A 23,825-nucleotide genomic window follows, 5' to 3' on the forward strand; every position below is an offset into this window, starting at 1 on the left:
TGGTGGTGATGTTGGCGGCCATGTTGAACGCGGCCCTGACCCTGTGTCCTCTTCTTCCAACAGAGTGAAGACACTTCCACGTGGACACCCGACCATGTGCCTGCCCTGAGCAGTCGGCCCACCAGGTGTCTGTTGTGGGCGGTGGGGCCCAGTGCTCATCTGTGGACCCCCCCACGGTTGACAGGCTCCCCCAGAAGCGGGCTCTGGGCCTCAGCCCCACCATGTCGAGCCTTGGCAGTGGCCCCCAGGACACCGGCGGCAGCAGCAGCAGTAGCAACACCAATGGCAGCGGCGGCAGCGGCCCGAAGGCGGGCGTGGCAGACAAGAGTGCGGCGGCGGCCACTGCCACACCGGCCTCGGTGGCGGATGACGCGCCACCCCCTGAGCGTCGGAACAAGAGTGGCATCATCAGCGAACCCCTCAACAAGAGCCTGCGCCGCTCCCGCCCTCTCTCTCACTACTCTTCCTTCGGGAGCGGTGGGGGCAGCGGCGGGGGCAGCATGATGAGCGGGGAATCTGCCGAAAAGGCTGCTGCGGCCGCAGCGGCTGCCTCCCTGTTGGCCAACGGGCATGACCTGGCGGCAGCCATGGCAGTGGACAAGAGCAACCCTACCTCAAAGCACAAAAGCGGTGCTGTGGCCAGCCTGCTGAGCAAGGCAGAGAGGGCCACGGAGCTGGCGGCCGAGGGACAGCTCACGCTGCAGCAGTTCGCGCAGTCCACGGAGATGCTGAAGCGCGTGGTGCAGGAGCACCTGCCGCTCATGAGCGAGGCGGGCGCAGGCCTGCCTGACATGGAGGCTGTGGCGGGCGCCGAAGCCCTCAACGGCCAGTCCGACTTCCCCTACCTGGGCGCCTTCCCCATCAACCCAGGCCTCTTCATCATGACCCCAGCAGGTGTATTCCTGGCCGAGAGCGCGCTGCACATGGCCGGCCTGGCTGAGTACCCCATGCAGGGAGAGCTAGCCTCCGCCATCAGCTCGGGCAAGAAGAAGCGGAAACGCTGTGGCATGTGTGCGCCCTGCCGGCGGCGCATCAACTGCGAGCAGTGCAGCAGTTGTAGGAACCGAAAGACTGGCCATCAGATTTGCAAATTCAGAAAATGTGAGGAACTCAAAAAGAAGCCTTCCGCTGCTCTGGAGGTAACGGCGCCTTAGAGGGAGGTGTGTGGGCTCTTGCGTCTGTCTGGCAGTCCAAACCCACCCCCACCCTCACCTTTCCTACCTGGCCAAGAGTCTGGGGGATGCCCGGCCATCCCTGGGCTCGGGGGTTCTAGACCCGGCTCCCAGACACCAGTTCACTGCCCTCAAAGTCAGAGTCACTTCCTGAGATCCCATTAGGTTATAGTTTGCAAATCAAGCATAAGATTCCAGGCAGGGTCCTGGCCGGGAATGCCAGGCTCTGGGATTCCGAAGATACTTCTGGGCTAGGTATCAAGACACCCGTAGAGGTCTGAAGTTTCCCACTCTTACACGTGTCCTTGAGCTTCCAGTCCATGACTGAAGATTCTGGGACTCTCCCCTGCCCTGTTTGAGGTGTCCCTTGGACCTTGCCGCTTTTAGAGTCAGCCCTTCTCTTGCCCCTGCAGAGCTCACTGTCTCCCCCAAGGCCACCCAAGGGTAGGGAAGCCTCAATGCTGCCCACCTTGCCCTGAGATCTGGAAGAATTCTGGGTCTGGGCACCTAGTTAATAGATTTGGTGTGCCTCGGAGCCTCAGGATCAGTCTGCCTGCACAGCTACTGGTCAGGGGTCCTATGGGCCTGGGGTTAAAAGGTGGCTGTGAGCCTGGGGTGTGGGTAAGTCCTGTCCACTATGGGCTTATCTTGAAGAAGGCAGAGAGCTTCCCATGGCTGCTTTCTCTTCCCGCTCATGACAGGGCCTGTCCCTGTGCTCCCAGCCACCGCAGCCTAGCTTTGGTGCCAGGCCTGGGTACAAAAGCATCTTTTCAGCCTGCTCTCCCTGCCCTGTCTCCGCCCCTCTACGAGTGGGCTTGATTCAAATGTCCCAAACGGTTGGAAAACAATAATGGCGTCCCAGCTGTGGCTCCCCCCCACCCCCACCCCGGCCCCAAACCTCACACATCTGCTCTCCTGCTCAGAGGATACACCTATGTGCACGCCAGGGCACCTGCTCTCGTCTCGTGTAGATACACACCCGAACACAGCCCCCCCACTACTGCCCCTGCCCACAGCTTAGAGGCGCAGCCTCTCGGTGAACACAGCAGCTATCCTTCCTCCCTGCCAGGGCTCCGACTCACGACACACTGTAGCAGAGCTCGAGGCACACACCCGCGTACCGCCCCGCGCACACGCTTAGCACGCTCAGTCGGCAGAGCAGCGCGCCCAGCTCCCAGATGCACCCCAGCCGCCTGGCGCTTGTGGCCTTTGGATCAGGGGGAAGGGGTCTTCCTGTCCGGAAGGAGGGTTCCTGGGCACAGTGACTCAGGAGACCTCAGGGTGCTCCGGGCTTGCCAGCGGCCCAGCGGGTCAAGGCTCCTTCTCTGGCCTGGCCAGGATGGCAGGAACTCCATGGGGTGGCTGCTTGTCCTCCATGCCCATCCCTCCGCCATGAGGCCATCCACAGGGAACGTCTTTGCACCAGGCCCGGCCGGACCCTGACTGAACTCTCTCCTTGTTTTTGTCTCCCGCCCCCGCCAGAAGGTGATGCTTCCGACGGGAGCCGCCTTCCGGTGGTTTCAGTGACGGCGGCGGGAACCCAAAGCTGCCCTCTCCGTGCAATGTCACTGCTCGTGTGGTCTCCGGCAAGGGATTCGGGCGAAGACAAACGGATGCACCCGTCTTTAGAACCAAAAATATTCTCTCACAGATTTCATTCCTGTTTTTATATATATATTTTTTGTTGTCGTTTTAACATCTCCACGTCCCTAGTATAAAAAGGAAAAGGAAAAAAAATTAACTGCTTTTTCGGAAGAACAACAACATATAAGAGGTAAAGACGAATCTATAAAGTACCGAGACTTCCTGGGCAAAGAATGGACAATCAGTTTCCTTCCTGTGTCGATGTCGATGTTGTCTGTGCAGGAGATGCAGTTTTTGTGTAGAGAATGTAAATTTTCTGTAACCTTTTGAAATCTAGTTACTAATAAGCACTACTGTAATTTAGCACAGTTTAACTCCACCCTCATTTAAACTTCCTTTGATTCTTTCCGACCATGAAATAGTGCATAGTTTGCCTGGAGAATCCACTCACGTTTGTAAAGAGAATGTTGACGGCGCCGTGTGGAAGCCCCTCTGTATCCATCCCCGTGTGTGCAGAGCCGCCGGGAGGGGCTCAGGGAGGGGGGGAGCAGCCACCCACCCCAGGCCCAGGTCAGTCATGCTGCACCCACCATCCCCAGAATGGGATCCCCCCACCCCAACAGTGATGATTTTACAAAAATGGAAGGTCTGTTCGTTTATCCATTGAGATCTGGGGAAGCCGTGTCTCAATATTTCCTATTCTGGCTGCTTCCCTTAGAGAAAATCAGTCCCTTCTTTCTGGCCTTGCCGATGGCAACAGAAGAAAGGGCTTCTTTGCGTGGCCCCCTGCCAGTGGGGGTGGGTGCCCAGGGGGCCCCCCTGTGGCCTGGGCCCCCTCACCCATGGCCCAGCTTCCTGCTGATGAACATGCTGTTTGTATTGTTTTAGGAAACCAGGCTGTTTTGTGAATAAAACGAATGCATGTTTGTGTCACGAAGCACTGCTGGCTTCTTGCTGTCTGGATTTGGGGGCTGTTGCTGGGCAGGGCTTACGTGGGACCACCGTGTGTGGGAAGAAGCTTTGTATTCAGAGGGGGGATTTCTTGGGGAGTGAGGTCTTCCGGATTCAGAAGAGGGCCAGACCAGCAGAAGCAACCAGTTTGGCTGACAGGATGGAAACAATCTCGAAGTAGCCGATAATGGAGCAGTTCACCTGCCTGGCTCTGCCCCTACCTCAAACCTGGACCTTTGGGGACCATCTTTGCCTGGGTCCTCCTCAATACCTCAAGTCATCAAGGCCTGACCAGGCCAGCCATACTGAGGGTGGGACCTGAGCTGCCTGGGTGTGGCAGGGAACTAGTGTTCCCCCCAACCACTGAGGTGATTCCCCAGGCAGCAGTTTCAGCTCTGGTCCATGGAGATCAGGCTGTGCCCAGCATACACAGACACCCCTCTTTGGGCCTGAGGGCTGACAGTCCCAGGGCCTGGGGGTGTGCCAGGCTTTCGGGGGGTTTTTTGTTTGTTTTGGTTTTTTTTTTAAAGATTTACCCGTCCATGCATACAAGAACTGGGGCACAGGCCAGAGGTGTGGGGGGTAAGAGGATTCACCAGAGACAGAGTGGGGAACAGAGAACAGGCAGACTGACTGAAATACACTGCTGGGGGTAGCAGTGGGTGAGTGAGGAGAGGTCTGCTGCACCATATGGGTTGCTCCCTGGCCGGCTGGGGGATTGAACTCATGCGGCAGTGGCTGCGGACAGCCCCATGTGTTGCGTCCCAACCCCCTGCGCCACCAGGGAGGCCCCCAGGCTTTCGTTTTTGAGTGACTTTTCGCCACCCCCAGAAATTATGTTTGGTACAGGTCATCTGGGACCTCAGAGACCAGATGCTTGGGGAAATCACATGGCCACATGGTCTAGGCTGAGGCAGCCTGAACAGGAAGAGGTAGCAGCTGCACAGCCCTCCTGCATGTCAGAGGCCGGCCTGTAGGTCGGGCCTATCATCCACTCCTCAGGGCAACATTCTCCCCACCCAGCTGCTTTGAGCCTGGTCAAGATGGAGGCTAGTTTGGGGAAGGACTTTCTAACGGTGTTGGAGCCTGACTTCAGGTGGGTGAGGGTTTTTAGGACAAGGGAGCAACTTCTGAAGCTGAGCGGGTGGCAGGGCGGGGGAGATGACCTGTCTCTGCCATTGTTTCCAAGAAGAGAGAAAGCGGCCATGTTGGGTGGGGGCTCTGACCCCAACCCCTTTCCCGGGTGTCACAAGCTCCCTTTCTACACCAGGAGCTCAGCAGCCTGGCCTGGCACAGCAGGGGCAGGCGGGGGCGGTGGGAGGCAGCTTTCAACTCCATCACTGCCTGGGAAAAATTCCCTTTCATGTGGCTGCCTGTGATCTCTCCAGGCGGCTCTGCCAAAGGGGGGCATCCAACAGGGAGTAGGGGGAGGTGTTACAGCCAGGGGCACCCTCACCCCCTGCGCCAGGCAAACTGCAGCACCCCCAGAACCTTAAAGGGTGGGGAGGGTCCTTGGTGGGGTGGGGGTGGGCAGTCTGACCAGCAGGGGGCACCCGGGCAGGAGGCCTTGCCTGTCCTGTCTTGCTGCTGGCAGCATGCGGGCTGCAGATGGCCTCGGTCAGCCCTCATTGGCATGCCTACAGGTATGGGGTGGGTGGCTCTGGTGCCAGCCCAGGGGTGCGGGATGCCGTGACTCAGCCGGCCTGTCCCTTTCAGTGTGCCAGCCCCACAGCCCAGCATGGCTCCTGCACCTATCCCCCAGCACAGGGAAGCCAAAGCTTGAAGTCCTTCACCTCTCAGCTTCGACTCTGCTTTGTGGAAATCGTTGGCCAGGCCCTCTGGAGGAGGCCCAGGCTGGGATGGGAATGGCTGTGAGGCTGAACACGTGATGAAACCTCAGTTACTTCATCTGGGAAAGGGAGGCAGTAATAATCTCCCCAATAAAGTTGCCTGAGATCACTCTAGGGAAGGGCCCAGCTCATGGTAAGTGCTCAGTCAGTGTGGCTGGTGTTGCCATTTTAAAACTATCTTTCACCTCATTTTCATCAAGATGTCCCTCACCTTTTGCCCGGAGTGTGCGTCCTTCCTAAAGCTCTAGCTTCCCACCTCCCACCTCCACAGAGTACCCTGCTTTACCCTGCAGCAGGCCCTCTTGGCCTGGTCCTGCTCTGGTGGGTCTGTCCTGTTTATGTCACGCTCGCTGTCTACATCTCTGTCGTGATGGTCTCTGTTTCTGTGTCTCATGTCTTTTGTCTCTGGGTTGCCCTACCTCCTGCACCTCTGTCTTTCTGTTGCAGGCTCTCCCTGCTGCTCTCCCGTCTGACAGAGAAGCACTTAGAGGCACGCTCCCCAGTGGAGTCATATGCCCAATTCTCTTCCCCTGGGTACCCTCAGCTCCCCTCTGTTACAACCTGGCTCCCTTAGAGATCTGGAAGCCTTCACCCGAGGCATCCCAAACCCCTGCCTGGGTGATCTGGCATTCAGGGTCAACTTGGGGCATGGCTGAGAGGCTGGGGGTACAGAGACAAATCCAGCCTCTCTGCACATGTGTGTGTGTTTGTGCACGCGCGTGTGTGTGTGTGTGTGCATAGGAGATACTTAAAGTCCCTGACAACTGTGTGAGGCCTTGTGCAGCAGTGTGGCTATGTGTGACACTGAGTGCGATATTATGGAAATAGGCCTGTGACAGTGTGTGCTAGACTATCATGTGAGACTCATGTCACCATGGGTTATTGTATGATGTCAGTGGCCAGACTTTGTGTTGTTTGGTGACATTGCATGTGTGATCCTGTGACATTGTACAGTCCTGTAACAGACCCAGTGTGATGCCAGTTTGTACAACTGAATGTGTGACACTGGATATGTAACACTGATATTGTGTGACAGCTACGACCCTGTGACTGAGACCCGGACATTCTATGTGGTTTGTGCCATTGTGTGGCCCTGATCAGTGTGGCCCTAGGATTGACACCAGGGAACCTATGTGATTGTGTGACACTGGCTTATGACCACACTCTGACCCTGTGATGCTGCCTGTGCTGGGTGTGTGGTCACACTGCATGTCAACGTGCACTTATGATCCCCGCACTGACACCATATGCAAAGTGTGTCTTTGCCTACAGCATTTCCTGAGTCTCTGCCCTGACATCATGTAACTTTAGTGACAGAGTGGGGATGGTGGCAGCCCTTCTTCCCCCCAGCCTGACCCTGAGGCCCAGTCTAGCAGGGGAGCTGGCATGGGGGCAAGGGGTGGAGTTCCCATGGCCACCGCCACCCCTCTCCCAGCTCCATTACCACCAGCTTCAGCGCCACAGAATATCCTGGCAACCCCAGCCTCTTTGTTCTCTGTGGCAGCCAAAGGCCTTCCCCCACCCCAACCTTCCCAGCAGTGCCTGGCAGGCACCCTCTTCCCCACGGCAGCGGGGGACTTGGTCTGACAGTCCCTTGCTACCCTTATCACCCTACCCAGACTGGAGCCCTGTTTCATTCCCTGAGCCTGACTCAGAACTCCAGACAGACTTTCGACCCTCTCCTATGAGCTAGCTGTGAGCCTATAGCACAGGAAGAAGGAAGCAGGATAACTGTGGCTGCACTGGGTGATTGTCGCCCACGAGCTTGGCTTTCTGTGCGGATACTTCCCCTGGACCCAAGGCTAGCTGGAGGCTCAGTTTTCAGACTGGAATGGTTTCATTTTGGTACGAGAAAAGCTGTTTCTTTGGCTGCAAGAAATCATGAAGATAGGGATAATTATCCATTTTACAGATGAGAAACTGAAGTGCAGAGTATGTGATACGCAAGTCACGGAAGACTATGGTAGTAAGGCCCTGGTTAGAGCTTAGGTTCCTGCCTATCAGACCCCTGCACCAGGCTGCCGGGGGAGGGCCAGCTGCACCCATGGAGTGGAGATGGGCTCTGAGAGTCTAGACACAAAGTTCTTCCTCACTTCTTGGTCACGAAGTGTCAAAGCCAGTGTATATGCGTGTGTGTGCGCGTGCGTGTGCGCTTACGCCCGCACAAGGTGACCTTGTCCAAATTCCCTTGCCTCTGTGTTCCCAGGCAAGGGCAACATAACCAGGGGGTGTGGGGTGGGTCACTTGACAGGGTACTTTGTCGAGCAACAAGGTCACCTCACAGTGCCAAAAGCCACAGCGTCTCCACCCGGGACACGGTTCTGGCTTGGGACCCCAGGCTCAGCCTCGTTCTGTGCTGTCACAAAGAAAGTGGTGATGGTGGCGTGGCTCGGCTGCGGTCAAGGCTGCTTAGGATTGACCTGATTGCAGTTCCCACTCCCTCCCAGGTGCCAGAGATAGATGGAGGTCACCGCACAGCCCGCCCCGGCCCCCCACTGCCCACCCAAAGCAATTGCCAACAGGCACTGCTGACAACCAGGGTGGGGGAGGGACAGGCAGCTACCAACATGTTAATGGTAGAGAGAGACCTTGGCCCAAGGCCCCTGCAAGCTGGTAACGGGCTCAGAGAGGCCCCACTGACTTCCAAGGTCACACAGCCCTGCAGGGAGGGAGTCCTGTCCCAGGAGGACCCCATCTCCCCTGAAGGCCCCTTGAAGGTGCTTTCTGGAACACTGAGTAGAAAATGTCTGGGGAGGCTGCAGGGGTTGTGGAGGGTCCCCCCGAGGCCACCGACCCAGCTGCCAGAGCGGACACTTTCATCTCTCTTCGCCTGTCGACCTGCCATCCCTCAGCGGCATTAAATTCCCCTCCTGCCAGAGAACAAGGGCTGCCTCAGATTCCAAGCAGCAGGGCGTGAAGATGGGGCAGGCCCAGGGGAGGAGAGCGGGTCCTCTGAGGCTATGGGCCTGGGTGCAAAGCGCGTGGGCTGAGGGTAGAGAGGTGCTTGAACTGGGGGCTCCGTGGCCGCTACCCCAGCTTTCCAGTACTTGATCAGATGCAGACCTCTTTTTGTTGCCCTCTCCCTCCTGACTAGCGCCTTCCTCCCACTTCAGGTGGTTCCTGGGTGGTGGTGGGGGGGGGCTCTTTAAATCCTGCAGGCCAGGCCAGACCAGTGTCCCTGTGCCACCCCCATCTCAGTGCTGGTCGCTGGGTACAAAAGCCTGGCTTCAGGGCTGTGGTTTGCAGTTCTGTGCGGGTGGCACTGGTGCCTGGCACATGGAAGGGGTCGAAAACATTTGTGGATTGAATAAGCGCATTATCTCTTCTTTCTGGCAGTTTTTCCTCCTGTCATTTCCAGTCCTAACGGGCGAGCTGTCACAGGTGGGGGGAAACTTACCAGAAAGATCACCTCCACCCCCAGACTCTCCTCTCCCTTGGTTAAAGGCGCTAACAATACCCCCTGCCTCACAGGGGTGTGGAAATGTGGAGCTTGCGTTTCTTCTGCCAGGCACTGGGCCAGTCCATCGCTCACAGTCTCCCTCAGCCCTCACATTGATCCCTGAGGAGGGCATTCATCAATCAGCTCCCCCATCTTATAATTGAGAAAGTTGAGGCTCACAGAGGTAAAGGAGGTCAAGACACATAGGTGAGGGCCTCCCCTGTGGCTCAGCGGTTGAGCGCTGGGTTGCGAGGCTGCCCGCGGCCTCTGCGGTGCCAGTTCTATCCCCGGCTGCTCCCCGGCCACCGGAGGAGGGTCCCACATGGCGCGCAGACCTCTCCTGCCGCCCGCTGCTCCCCTCAGCAGTGTACTTCGGTCCTTCTGCCTGCTCTGCTCCCCGCTCTGGCTCTGGTGAATTCTCTCACCCTCCCGCGCTTCTGACTGTACCCAGTGCTTGTATAAATAAATAAATAAACAAACAAACAAACAAACAAATAAATAAAACATGCCTCTATTAAAAAAAAAAAAAAGACACATAGGTGAGATCATACAGATTCCTCTGCTTTCCGAAGCTGACCCTTACCAGCTGGTTGTGTTTCAGGCTTTGGCTGGCCGGAACACCCCTGCCCCCATCCCACAGGCTGCCTGGGATTGTGCCCAAATGTGGGATTAGGGTCAAGTATTACTTCCTTCTTTCAACTCTTCTGCTCTTTCTGACTTTTGAACATTTTTTTCTTTAATATCCATATATTGCTTTTCAAATCAGAAAACCCACTAAAGTTAACTACCCAAACATCCTCAGACCCCAAAAATGTTTGGAAACAAAGAGCACCGTGTGGATTGAATGCGGGTGCGAGAAGAGAGGGTACCCCAGATCACTGCCCCCTCCCCTGTAGATTTTGTGTCTTTAGGAACCAGTGTGGGTGTGGCCTGAATCTACAAAGGCCTGTGCCCCACCGAGCTCCCAGCCCCTCACCCATCTCTGACGCCTGCCCAGGGGGGGCACTGCCCCTGGCTGAGTTTTGGCTGAGGTGGGAGCCACAGGCAGCTGATGGGCCGGCGGGGGAGAGGCTGCAAGGGTGAGGGCAGTGCCCGCCGTTGATAAGGCGACAGAGCCCTCGGGAGCTGGGACGCAGTGAAGCCATGGAAACGTGGCTGAGGTGTGAGGCTGGCTCAGCAGCTTCCCCCAGGTGGCCGCCTCCCGGGCTTGGCGGGGGCCCAGCAAGGCAGGTCCTCCTCCCCTGACCTCCTGGGGGCCAGGCCTGGGCAGCCGTCTGGGCAGGCTTGACGTCACCCCAGCCCGCTCTCCCCAGGGCCAGGCTGGGGTCAAACCTTGGGTCTGAATGGGGAGGGCTGAGGACAAGGGTAGGGTGCTCTGAGTCCACGGGCCCCAGAGCCCCCGACCCTTTTTAGTCCTCCCGACCTTCTGCACCCCCTCCCTTCCTATAAATATGTGTGCATTATTTACCTTAAGCATTTTGATAAATCATAATAGCAGAGACATCTGCTGTCAAAACTGCAAACTGCATTTGGGGCTCAGCTGGTGGATGAGGGCTAGGGGCCAGGGTGCAAGGGCTCCAATGGCCTGAGTGGGATAATGTGGATATCCCCCCCTCATCTAGGGCTGGGCCTTGAAGGGATCCCTCCTCACCAGCTGCTGACCACAAAACCTTCCCAAGGAGGCTACCCCCCGCTCCCCCCAACTGTCCCTTCCTTCCTGCCTCCCTCTGCCTCAGAATTAATGCAGCCGTGACAGCGGCTGAGAAGTCCCCTGAGCGGAGATTAACTCCTGGGGCAGCGCGGGAGGGGTTGGCCATGGGAGGCTGAGGAGTGGGGGGCTGATGCACGGGCATCACAAGATTAATCGCCCTACAGCCAGCTTCATCAGGAGGGTGTCCAGTGCTCCGGCCCCCACCTTCAGGAGGGGTGCTGGGTCCTGTGTCAGGAGCCTGCCTTGCCTCCTACAGCTCCCAGGGCTCTCAGTCCTGTGGGTGGGAGGATTTGGGGCGCTGAGACTGAGTTCTTTTCTGATTTTCTCTTCCCTTCCTGATGGCCCTAGAGAATCTTGACGACCAAGAAGCAATCGTGAGTCTTCTTTCCCGCCCCTGTTGCTGCCAGAGCTCAGCAGCCCCTGCAGGAGGTAGCTGTGAGCCTTGCCTGCCCCTCTCCTGAAGATCCCTCTGGCTCCCTTGGCGCCCCTGGCCTACCAGATCCCCAGAGCAGGGGTCAAAAGGAGTATGGTGGATGTTACCTCGGGGTCTGCTGTTACCTCGGGGTCTGCTGTTGGGTCTGCTGTCCAGTCAGCCCCCTCTTCCCATCCTGGTGGACCTGTGGCAGTAAAGAGAGGGAATCCTGGGCCTCCCTGGTGGCACAAGGGGTTAAGCATAGCACTGTGAAGCTATCTGCAGCCTCTGCAGCCCAAGTTCGATCCCCAGCCAGGGAGCTACCCACATGGCGCAGCAGACCTCTCCTGACTCACCCACTGCCCCCCTCAGCAGTGTATTTCAGTCAGTCTGCCTGTTCTGCTCCCCACTCTGTTTCTGGTGAATCCTTTTACATTCCTGTACCTCTGGCCTGTACCCCAGTTCTTGTATGCATAAATAAATAAATCTTTAAAAAAAAAAGAGAGAGGGAATCCTGGGTAGATACAGTATGAGTTTGCTGGGTGATAAGCACTGGGGCCAGGAACCTGAGTCCCTGCCTTTCTCAGCCAGTTCCCCACTTATTTCTTTCACCGACGCCCTGACCACCCTGCACACTTCTCTCAACCCTGAGACGGCCTCATCGTCTACTGCTGTGCTGGTCCGCGGCAAAAGTCCTTTAGGGATTGCAGCTAGTGAGACTGAGGTCAGGCACAGGAGTAAAGTTCTCCAAGCAAGCAGGACCTAAGGGGGTGCTGAGCTGTGGTTAGGGTGGGCCTCCACCCCTCAAGTTTGGCTGGAGAACTCCTTTCTGGGCACCACTGCCTCCTGAGACCCCCTCACAGTCTTGCTGGGATCATACGAGTGAGCTCCCCTGTTCACCTCTGGGCTTCCCGGCAAGAAGGCAAACTCCAACGGGGAGGGGATTGTCTACATGGCAAATGTTAGGTGCTCAATAATGTTGAATAAATGGATGATTTGGAGGTGGAGGGCGTAGGCTGGCCCTGTGTATTAAGGAGCTGGGGAAAGAACTATCGATTCTGAGCTTGAGGATGTCAATTGCAGTGCCCTGGGCTGGTGACTGCCAAGAGATGGCCCCAAGAGAAGACAGAACCTGGAACCAGGTACCAAGTTGACACAGGCTGTATAACTTTCCGCACAGCTCTTCCCTGCGTGATCCTTGGTTTGGTGATCAGCAACTAATATCACTCTCAGAGAGAACGAGAGAGAATAGAATGAGAAGTCCTGTGTGAAAGTCTCAAAACTTGTACCCCTTGGTGAGCAAAAGATCTACATGGATGGAAAGAACCAAGAGGGCTTCTCAGAGGAGGTATGAGTAGGGCTGAGCCTGTAAGGACTATGTTGCTTTCCTGGGAGACTTGGACACTGTTATTCCTAGAGCACTGAGGAGACCATACTAGATGGAGCCCAGGGTACTATGGGGTCAGCCTTAAGCTCCAGGATGACTGGATGTATTTTGTCTTAGGACAGTAGGAGCCAGAAGTGGTTCTAGAACCTGGGCAGCCTTTGGAGAGAGAAGGCTCCCGTCAACCTAGATATGTGCTATGTGGGGCAACTCCCCAAACCCACTCTGAGGTTGGGGCAGGGAGTCAGCAGGAGGCCAGGATCCTGCCATGCCCCCTTCCTGGGAGCCAAAACATCTCCCCTGTGGGGGAGTGTGAGGTGAAGGCCGACAAGAAGTAACCTGTCTGTTTTGGGGCCTCGACCGCTCATTATAGGATGGCCAGGGTGGTTGTATGGCTTCAGGACCCATTTACTTCCTGGAGATGAGGATAGGGGACAACCAGGCCCCATATTTTACTGGTCAAAAACCTAGCTTAGATGACTTCCTGCGCTGGGAGGCAGGGGACGAGCCCTGCCGCCTACCTGACTTTGTGAGCACATGACCAAAGGCAAAGCCAGTCCCTCCTGTGCTTGGCTTTCCCCTCAGTGCAACAGAATCCCTTCCAGCATCAAGGGGCCAAAGTTCTAGGCCTCTCCTGAGGGTTCAAGGCCTCATGAGGGAGCTGCAATTTGGGGGTCCTTTACACCAGCCCCTCCCCCATCTCTGTGCTGGGCCCCCTTCCTTCTCCTGCTTCTCCAACACACACCCCCCTCACCCCTGACCTTGTGGCCAGCAGCCTCTGCTGCTGTCATTCGTTGTCATGGGAACCTTGCAGCTCTGACCTGGCACAGGCGAGAGCTGGCCCAGAGCTCCTAGCAGGGGAAGATGAGGGTAGCAAGGGGTAAGGTGGGGGTGTCTTTCCCTGCCAGCTTGGCTGAGTACTCAAGTACCCCCATAGGAAGAGGGCATTGGAAAGATGACCCAGATGGGGGGAGACTAGGGTACAGATTCTCAGGACCTGACTGCTCTCAGTCCCTGGGGTCCCTGCTTTTTTCCACACTGCCCCCCGCCCACCAAACCCGGCTCCAGGCTGGCTGTGGTAGGGAGGGGTGGCGGGGACCTTCCCATTTCCCTCACTGCCGATGGCTGCTCAGAGCCCTGAGCTCAGCTCATTCTCGAGGCTAAAAATACCAGGGAGGCGGCAGCGGCAGCTCCCCTGACACCCTGTCCGCCGCCCCCCCCCCACGCACCAGCAAAACACACACACACACACACACACACACACGCATGCACACACACACACACAGCCCGGACCAGGTGCCAAGGTACAGTTTAACCCATGCAGCACTGTAGTCCGTGGGTTCCACTTGCACCTCTGCTCCCAATTTGCTGTGTGATCTTGGGATAATCCTTTGGCCTCTCTGGGTCTTGGTTTCCCCTTTTTGTGTAATGAGGGAGCCACAAGGAAGAGGGGAGGCTCAGGAATGGAGTAAATGGTCAAATCCTGATCGCCTCATCTCTCTTCTTACCATGGCTGTCCGGGCAGCCCCAGGTATACTCTGGTCATAGTCATTCTTTTCTAGAGGAGTGCATGGAGACTGCAGAGGTGAGGGTGGTTCAGGGGCTGCTTCTCCGGCCTTTGGGTCCCAGGGTAGGGCTCTCTTATCTTACAGTGGCAAGTTGAGCTTCTGGGAAGCCCAGGCATTTCTTGAAAAACAGATCTGTGCCTCCACAGCAGGCGGGGGGCTAGCTGCCCGAATCTGAGGAAGGCCGGCTTTGTGTGCTTGACTGGGATTGGGGAGGAGCCCACACCACCCGGGGTCAGGTTGGCTGAGGCTGCTGGTGAGGGCCCATGCTGTGCACCCCGGGTGTGGTTGAGGTTCAGGTCCATTTGCCCAAGGCCTGGTCAAAGCAAGGAGTGACTGTCCAGGCTGTTGGTCCATGCTGACCACGGCTGGGCTACCTGACCCATTCTGGCAGAGGCCAAGTTGAGAGGCCACACTGCCCATTTGCCCTGGGCCCCTGTCTTCTTTCCAGCAGCTCTGGAATCATTTTGGGTTTCATGCTTTCTTCCCTCCTGGAAACCAGAATTTTGGATCATCTACTCAATTTTAAAAAGACCCAGTTTTGGGCCTTCCTGGTGGTGCAAGAGGTTAAACACAGCACTAGGAAGAAATTCGCAGCTTCTGCAGCACTAGTTCGAACCCTGGCCGACCAGGGAGCAACCCACATGGCGCAGCAGACCTCTCCTGTCTCGCCCGCTGCTCCCCTCACAGGTGTACCTTGATCAATCTGCCTGTTCTGTTCCCCACTCTGTCTCTGGCGAATCCTCTTACACCCCTGCACCTCTGGCCTGTACCCCCCAGCTCTTGTATGCATAAATAAATCAATCTTTGGGAAAAAAAAAAAGAAGACGACCCAGTTTCGGGTCTCCCTGGTGGTGCAAGGGGTTAAGCACCACAGTATGAAGCAATCTGCAGCCTCTGCAGCACTAGTTCGATGCCTGGCCCACCAGGGAGCAAACCACATGGTGCAGCAGACCTCTCCTGTCTCACCCATTGCTCCCCTCAGTAGTGTATTTCAGATAGTCTGTCTGTTCTGTTCCCCACTCTGTCTCTGGTAAATCCTCTCACACACACCTGGCCCACCCGCCGCATCTCTGGCCTGTACTCCAGCTCTTGTATGCATAAATAAATAAATAAATCTTAAAAAAAAAAAAAAAAACAGTTTCAGGGGCCTCCCTGGTGGTGCAAGTGGTTAAGCACAGCACCGTGAAGTTATCCGCAGACTCTGCAGCACAAGCTGGATCCCAGCCAGGGAGTTACCCACATGGCACAGCAGACATTTCCTGTCTTGCCTGCTGCTCCCCACAGCAGTGTATTTCAGCCAGTCTGCCTGTGCTGGTCCTCACTCTGTCTCTGGTAAATCCTCTCACCCCCCCACACCTCCGGCCTGTACCCCAGTTCTTGTGTGTATAAATAAATAAATTTTAAAAAAAAGACTGGGGCCTCCCCAGTGGCACAGCGAGTTGAGCACCACACTGTGAAGCTATTCACAGCCTCTGCAGTGTGGGTTTGATTCCGGCCAGTGAGACTCCCACATGGCGCGGCAGACCTCTCCTGTTGTGCCTGCTGCTCCCCTCAGCAGTGTATTTCTGTTGTCTGACTGTTCTGCTCCTCACTCTGTCTCTGGTGAATCCTCTCACCCTCCTGCACCTCTGGCCTGTACCCCGGCTCTTGTATAAAAATAAATAAATCTTTAAAAAAAAAAAATATATATATAAAAGACCCAGTTTCATCTGGGGACCAACGGGGTGGGGGGGAAATACTGATGAGTCCCCTTGCTATTTCCAGGCCCTCCTGAGGTCTATAGAACCCACCATAGGTGTTGTTGCCATCGGGTGCAGAGAGGCCTGGAAAACCAGACCCAGACCTCAGGGGTCCGGGGTGCCCCAGTGCTGGGCATCAGGAGTCTCAGCGTCCCACCCCTCCCCACTCTCCACTGTCATACCTCCCCACAGACACAAAGTTTGAAACTGGTATCTGTAGGATCAGGGCATGGATTTTCTGAGGTGACCACCCACGCCTGCAGTGCACAGAGTGGGCTTCTAGCCACATGTCCTGCGTTTGCAATGCCAGCTCTTCCCTTTGGTAGCTGTGTGGCCCTGGGCAGGACTCCATCGTTCTGGGTCTGTTAGTCCATCTGTAGAACATGTGTTTAATAGTACCTGTTTGTAAGGACTGGCACAAGGATTATTGAGAGATTCCCCTAAAGTGTCTAGCAGAGTAAGCACTCAAGAATCATTCTCTCTGGGGGTCTGTCTAGTGGCCTAAGGGGTTAAGATGCAACCTATGAAGCTATCTGCAGTCACTGTAGCACGAGTTTGATCCCCGGCCAGGGAGCTACCCACATGGCGCAGCAGACCTCTCCTGTCGCACCCGCTGCTCCCCTCAGCAGTGTATTTCAATCTGTTCCCCACTCTGTCTCTGGTGAATCCTCTAACCACCCCCCACCTCTGGCCTGTACCCCAGTTCTTGTATGCATAAATCATCTTTTTTTTAAAAAAAAGGATCCTTTCTGGAGGGTAGAGACTTGCTCTGAAAGTGTTCTGAGAACTTTGTTCTAGCATAAAGAATGATACTGGTTGCTGGGCCTTAGGGTCTGAGGCCTGAAGGGGTCTGGTGGCCTGCTCTGCACTAACAGCTCCAAAAGAAAAGTCCTGTTATGGGGGCATCCCTGGTAGCGCAAGGGGTTAAGTCTCAGCTCTATCAAGCTATCACTCACCACTGCAGCGTGGGTTCGATCCCTGGCCAGGGAACTAACCTACATGGTGCAGCAGACCTCTCCTGCTTCGCCCGCTGCTCCCCTCAGCAGTGTACTTCGGTCAGTCTGCCTGTTCTGTTCCCCAGTCTGTCTCTGGTGAATCCTCTCACCCTCCCCGCATCTCTGGCCTGTATCCCAGCATTTGTATGCATAAATAAATAAATCTTTTAAAAAAAAAGTGTTGTCCATTAGTTTTGTGAACATATTTTCAGACCATAAATGGATGTTCTCAGACAAAACATTAATAAATTGCATCATGTTGGTGGGGAAAATTAAATGTAAATTAGATAATTAAAAATTAGCTGGTGCCTGCTGCTTGGTGGCTACTATCTCTTATTAAAAGTTGTGAGAGGTGGGCCCCGGTGAGTCGGGAGGCTGGTTGCAGGGTTCCGATGGAAGTGGGGGCTACACGGGGTTGCCTGCTAGAGCCCAGCCTGATCTTTGGGAGAGTTAGATGTAGAGATTCCTGCCTGAGCTCTGGAAGGCCCTGGATGTGCAGGCCTACCTGCTAACCCTGTGGGTCCCTGCCAAACTTCAGTGCTTCCGCATCTGTAAAACAAGGATAATAAAAGAACCTACCTCACAGCACTGAGGCGGGAGTGATAGGTGTCTAGGAAGTACCCAGTCTGGGGCCTGTCGTAAGGTACAGCTAAGCTGACTAACAATATCATCACCACTTTCAAGGCTATTGAGTCCCTCTGAGGGGCAGGCCCTGAGGACAAAAGCTACTGCAGAGCTCAGGTACGGGTATCCCAGACTAGGGGAATAAGGGCCCAGGGTCAAGCAACCCATGTGGTAGGTGGCATTGTTTATTATTCAAGGTCAGAGAGGAGGAGCCCAAGGAACAGCAGCCCCACATAGTGCTGGATCTCCAAACAACAGGTTACACTGCCTCCTTTCTTTTTTCTGCACCTGCCCTCTGCTCCAGGCACTGTGGATGGCGCTGGGCCCCCGCCAGAGGTGAATCATTCAAAAATGAGGGAGAGAGCCCCAGGGGCTAAGTCTCAAAGACGTGTTCTCACCAGAGAAGGCGTCCAGAGAATGGACCAGCCTGAAGAAGGGTTCCCAGGTCTCCCCAGGGGATGCTAGGGGTCCAGTATTGTAAGACTGATAGAGAGTGAATAGGTAGCAGGGCCAACCCAAGCTCAGTCAGGGAGGCTGGAAAACCACGGCCAGGCATGTGGTGGGCTGTGGAGGGTGCACTATGAGGGGGTGGGAACGCGAAGCGGGTGAGTCACCATTTCTGGGCCAGGCAGGCGGCGGCTGCAGAGCGGGGGGCGCATTCCTGGCTGGCAGGGCGGCCGGCACTAATGTCTTTCCCACATGGCCCCGAATTCCCGGCTCGGCACGATCACACGGACAAGACGCTCCCGCGGCCACCCCCGCCCCAGCTGCCTCCTTCCCACAGAGCGGGGAGGAGGGAGAGAGGGTGGGAGGGTGGTGGAGGCAGGCGGAACCGGCCCCTCCCAGGGCGGGGTGGGGGTCTTCAGCAAGGCCTCCCTGGGGCCTGTGCCCACCGTGCTGCACGCCCGCGAGCCACAAACAAGGTAGTTGTAGTCAAAATAAGAGCAGGACCGGGCCTGTCAGGCGGGGGAAGGAAGGAGGCCGGGAATGGCCGTGGGTCCTTGGCCACGTCCCTGCTTCTCTGGCCCCCGTTCATCCACCCCCGCCCTGTGTAAGGCCCTGGCACGGAGCAGAGCGCAGAGGACCGTTGCTGGAGGGCGCCCCGATGGGATTGGCCGAGGGATCATCTGCAATTTCAGGGCCTCAGACCCAACACCAGCTGTCCCCACCCCTCCTTCCTTATCCCTGAGCCCTGATTGAGGTGGGGGACTATCTGAGGTTGTGGTGCATCCGGTGGGGAGCAGGGGGCGGCAGGCGAGATCCTGGAAGAGGCCACACCCAGTCCCTCATTCCGTGGGGCTGAGGGGCGGAGGCCCAAGCTCAGACAAGGGGACTATGAGCCACTGCTCTCCCACGCAGTCCCTGTTGCTGGGCCAGTCCCCTGGGGGGAAACTGAGGCTGCTAGGGCGGCCCACCCAGAGCTGTGTGCTGGGGGAGGTTGGCAGTTGTCCCTCCCAGCTGGGCTCTGAGGCGCTAATGAGAGTTAAATGTGGGGTGTGAGTCACCTCAGGGGGGGGGCTGCAACCACCCCCAGATGTGGATCCTGGGTGGAATGGAGGTTTGTCCAGAAGGCTCAGCCTTTCCTCCAGTCCTCTGTGTTTCATTCCCCATCCCTTGGCAGGGTGGGACATGTGTTCCTGACCTACCAGATCAGACATGTCCCCTGGGTCAACCTCCCCCAGTTGTCAGGCAGCCTCAGGATGGGGAGTGCAGGGCTACGGGACTTCAGGGGATTACCAATCCCAAGATGGGGTCCAGTACCTCAGGACTTGAAGGATGGGCCAATATCTGGGATTGTCTAGTGGCTGTGAGCCCTGGGATATGGTGATATGCCTTGGATGGGGTTAGGCAAAGGGCCCAGGCCACCTGGAAGGGTCCCCTCATCCCTTACTGCCCATCTGGCCTCATTCATACCACCAGGCTTTGACCACACAGGGTGCCTATACCCCCCAGCCCCCACTTCTGACCTCAGGCCAGCACAAGGACTTCAGTCTGTAGTCCTCATGCAGGGCAGACTCTGTGCTTCTATGTGTATGTGTGTGTGTGTGTGCGTGTGCGTGCACCCATGCAAGACTATATACAAGCATGTGCCCCTGTGACTGGGTCTGTTTGTGCCCCTGTGTGTATTTGTGACGAATGTGCAATTGTGTATATTTATGTGTATGACGGGCTATCTGTGTGTGACTCAGTGTTGCAGGTACTAAAGAGGGCATGTGTGTTTTTGCATGTCTATTTGTGTGGGACTTTCTGCGTGACTGTGAGTGTCTGTGTCAGCCTGAGCACCATCCACCAGGATCCCTGGCTCCCCCTTGAGCACCCTATCACCACCACCTCCAGGAGTCACTGAGTGGGGAAGTGGATCTCAGAGGGGGTCGTAGTGGGGATGCAGTGCCTGCTGTTCCCGGAATGGAATGGCCTGGCTGGGTGGGCAGCACCAGGGGGTGAACGTGGGCGTGGGCAGCCACGGGAGAATGAGAAAGGGGGCCAGGGGAGGGCCCCCCTCAGCAGTCCCCTCCCTGCTCTCTTTGCTCCCAGCCCAACGCCTCCTGGCAAGAGCTTATTTGCATGGTATTTACATTTCATTTGCATCGCGTTCAATTAAAAACCTGACCAGCTCCCGCCTGCCTGGCGCTGCCCGCCCAGCCTGGTGAAAACGTTGGTTGGGCATTGCCTGCTGCCTTCCCACCCCCCCCATCACCCCCCACGGATTGACTGATGTGGGAGGGGTCCTCCCCTCAGTGAGATCATCCAAATCACCCACACTATTAGTGAGAGGGTTGGAAGTACATATGGAGAAACTGAGGCCCAGAGAGTCGCAGGGAGCTCCAGGATAAGGGTCAGTCTCAGACAGAGCTAGAATATTCATGGTAACTGCTGCCACTATTGGAAGCCTGACTGTGCCAAGATTGCGCCAGCATCTGGATGCATTATCTCATTTGAATGTAGCTACCCCTTGAGGTGAGACCTTGAATTCTTCCCAATTTACAGATGAGAAAACCAAGGCTGGGGAGGACAAGCCCAAGGTCACTCAGATGACTCAGAATTTAAATCCGTCAGTATGACTAACAAGTCCATGTTCCAAACCTTGAGCATGATTTCTGAAAGTACAATGCCTACCCACTCCTGATGAAACTAAGTCATTACCTAGAGTCTTTAGTGTAGCACAGCTACTGCAGGGCTCGCCCTAAGCTGTGGGCTGATGGTCTTGTTGCTGATTCTCCTGTTTCCTGAGACCGACAGCCATGCCCACCCCCGGCTATAGGGTGCAACACCTTTGTGTAGAAGTCCTTCCTGACACCTGGTCATAGTCTTTCCTATTGCAAGACTGCTCTTCTTGCTGTGACTCTGTTAAAGGCAATTAAAGGCTCTGAAAATGACAACTCTAGGAAACTTATAGCCAGGCTAAGGGTGAAGGGTAAGTGGGGAGATGAGGCTGACCCATGTAGACAACATAGGCACCAGGGAGAGCCCCCAAAGTCTCTTCTGCCATGGATCAAGACTCTTCCTGGAGGGCCTCCCAGGTGGCGCAGAGGTTGAGCACTGGGTTGCAAAGCTGCTCGCAGCCTCTGCAGCGCCGGTTCAATCCCCGGCTGCTCCCCGGCCACCAGCGGAGGGTCCCACATGGCTCATGGCTCGCAGACCTCTCCTGCTGCCCGCTGCTCCCCTCAGCAGTGTGTACTTCAGTCCTTCTGCCTGCTCTGCTCCCTGCTCTGGCTCTGGTGAATCCCCGCACCCTCCGGCGCTTCTGACTGCACCCAGTGCTTGTATAAATAAATAAATAAATCTTTAAAAAAAAAAAAAAAAAGACTCTTCCTGGAGCATCCCCCCCGCAGATCTGCACTGAGCTGGTGGGTGTCACCTCTAAGAGTGGAGCAGGGACCCATGGAGGGATCATCAGGGCATAGAATTCAGCTCTGGATCTGGGCAGCCTTAATGTTGGCAAGTCCCCAGTGACAAACGACCCCCCTCCACACCTTTCCTCTCCCTCATCATTTAGAGGGACTCCACTAGTGCTGGGGGGGTGGGGTGTTCGACTCCTTGATTTCATTGATTAATTCAAGGAGGATATGTAACCTGGGCCTGGCCAATCAAGAGCTTTGGTTGGGATTATAAGGTGTATATTGGGGGAGGGAGGGTCTGATCTGCTAGTCTGGGAATTTGAGACCATAGCCACTTGGAGAGAGCTAGCCAGAAATGAAGCCAGCAAAGGTAAACTGATCCCTGGACCTAAAGCCAATCTCTCTTCTATTTGAGCCTCAGAATGAGCCAATAGGTTCCAGTTTTGCTTAAGCCAGTGTGTGTTGGGTTGTAACTTCTGTGTGTCGCTTATAACTTGAGGTCCTGGCGAGTTACCGCATGCCTTGCCCATTTCTGCATTCAAGCCTTTGTCCATGCCCTCTTCTGCCTGGAATCTTCCTCTTGCTCTCTCCTGACTAGTCAGACCTCTGTAGAGGTTGTGTTCATCTGCTCTGGGAAACTCACTTCCATTCCGTACCTGTCTCTCTTAGTTCCCCTCTCCTAGAGAGTTGCCTGAACTTCTGACTCCCCCACTGGTGCTCAGAACTGCTATTACTTCCCTTTTTCAGGTTTGCATCTCTCCGCCCCAAAATGAGCTAATTGTACATTCTTAAATGGCTTGAGCTGAGTCCTTCCTAGAGAGCCGGTATGTGCTTAGAAGTATTCTAAACAGGGGCTCCTTGATAGCGCAGGGGTTAAGTCTCAGCACTATCAAGCTATCACCAGCCACTGCAGCATGAGTTCTATCCTTGGCCAGAGAGGTGACCCACATGGCGCAGCAGACCTCTCCTGTCTGCCCCCCTGCTCCCCTCAGCAGTGTATTTCAGTAGATCTGCCAGTTCTGCTCCCCACTCTGTCTCTGGTGAATCCTCTCACTCCCCTCCGGCTCCCCCACCCCCGCACCTATGGCCTACACCCCAATTCTTGTATGCATAAATAAAATAAAAATAAATCTTTAGGGCCTCCCCGGTGGCGCTGCGGTTGAGCGCTGGGTTGCGAAGCTGCCTGCAGCCTCTGCAGCGCCGGTTCGATCCCCAGCTGCTCCCCGGCCACTGGAGGAGGGTCCCGCATGGCGCGCAGACCTCTCCTGCCGCCCGCTGCTCCCCTCAGCAGTGTACTTCGGTCCTTCTGCCTGCTCTGCTCCCTGGTCTGGCTCTGGTGAATTCTCTCACCCTCCCGCGCTTCTGACTGTACCCAGTGCATGTATAAACAAACAAACAAACAAATAAATAAATAAACATGCCTCTATAAATAAAAAAATAATAATAAATAAATAAATCTTTAAAAAAAGAAGAAGTACTCTAAGCACAGTATAGTGAAGAGTAGCTTGGGTTTAGGGAGCCTCAGTTCAAATTCTAGCCTATGAGTGTGATCTTTGAACCTTTACCTAGGGCCTTAGTTTCCAGTTCTTTAAAACGGGGATGTTTTAGTGTGTCTGCTTGAATGGAAAATATTTAGCAGTTGGTCCACACATGTTTATTGGGCACTCACTTTGCCTCTCTGTGCCTAAAACTGAGGCTTCAACTATGAAGAGCCCATATGCGGGGCCCAATCCCATACCCTTAGAGCAGCTGAGGGCGGATGTGGGGCAGTGGGCCCAGCTGGAACCGCCCATGCGGAGCGTGGGGCTCTGGGGCAGTCCTCCGCAGCCTGCTAGCACTGCTCTCTGAGAGTCTAGGCCCCCTTCAGCTCCCCCTTCCTTCGAAGGCACTGGGGGCCCTTGGTGGGGGGAGCCCTGGACATCCCCTCCCCTCTCCTTCCCTCCCCCCCCCCCCAGTCCCTTGGAGCCAGCGCCGCTCAGAGTTAATCTCCTTGCCCGTCAGGGGGTGACAGGAGGTGTCTGTCATTCGGAGCCGTGGCCGTCAGCCTCGCTGGCTAATTGGGGCGCAGGCGCCGGGAGCACGGGAAATGGCCGGAGGGAAGGAGCGGGAATGAGGGAAGGGAGGCTGCCCTCCTTCCCGCCAGGCTTGGGGCCGATCCACAGGGCTCCTTAGGGGAGGGAGAGTCCAATCAGAGGAGGATGGGGCTGTGGGATGGGGACTCTGTGACCTTGGGCATATTGCTGTTCCTCTCTGGGCTGCATATTATTATTCATAATGACAACAGCAAGTCTTTATTGAGCAATTACTGTGTAAATCAGTTCCCAGCATGCCTGCCAGAACCCTTCAGTGGTTTTCTATGGCTCTTGGAATTAAAGGCAGATTCCTCCCAAGGTCCTTGAGGACCGCCAGTACCCATGAGGCTGGTCTTTCTACTCCCCCTGCTCTATGGACACTAACTCCCCCAAAGAACCAGTTCTTCCTGCCTCAGGGCCTTTGCACTTGCTGTTACCGCTACTTGCTACTTGGAACTCCCTACCTCTGTCTCTTAGCATGGTTG

General features: G+C 55.8%; 1 protein-coding gene across 1 annotated transcript; it reads left to right on the plus strand.

The window, feature by feature from the left end:
* Nucleotides 1-221: 221 nt before the first annotated feature.
* On the plus strand, nucleotides 222-2,699 carry CXXC5 (CXXC finger protein 5; the record flags this gene model as incomplete). Its single annotated transcript, XM_084252193.1, has 2 exons — nucleotides 222-1,139; nucleotides 2,655-2,699. 2 exons carry the CDS (start codon nucleotides 222-224, stop codon nucleotides 2,697-2,699), a joined length of 963 nt encoding a protein of 320 aa, XP_084108319.1.
* Between the last annotated feature and the right edge of the window lie 21,126 nt (nucleotides 2,700-23,825).

Source organism: Talpa europaea (assembly GCF_964194135.1).
Source record: "Talpa europaea genome assembly, chromosome: 13".
NCBI lineage: Eukaryota > Metazoa > Chordata > Mammalia > Eulipotyphla > Talpidae > Talpa > Talpa europaea.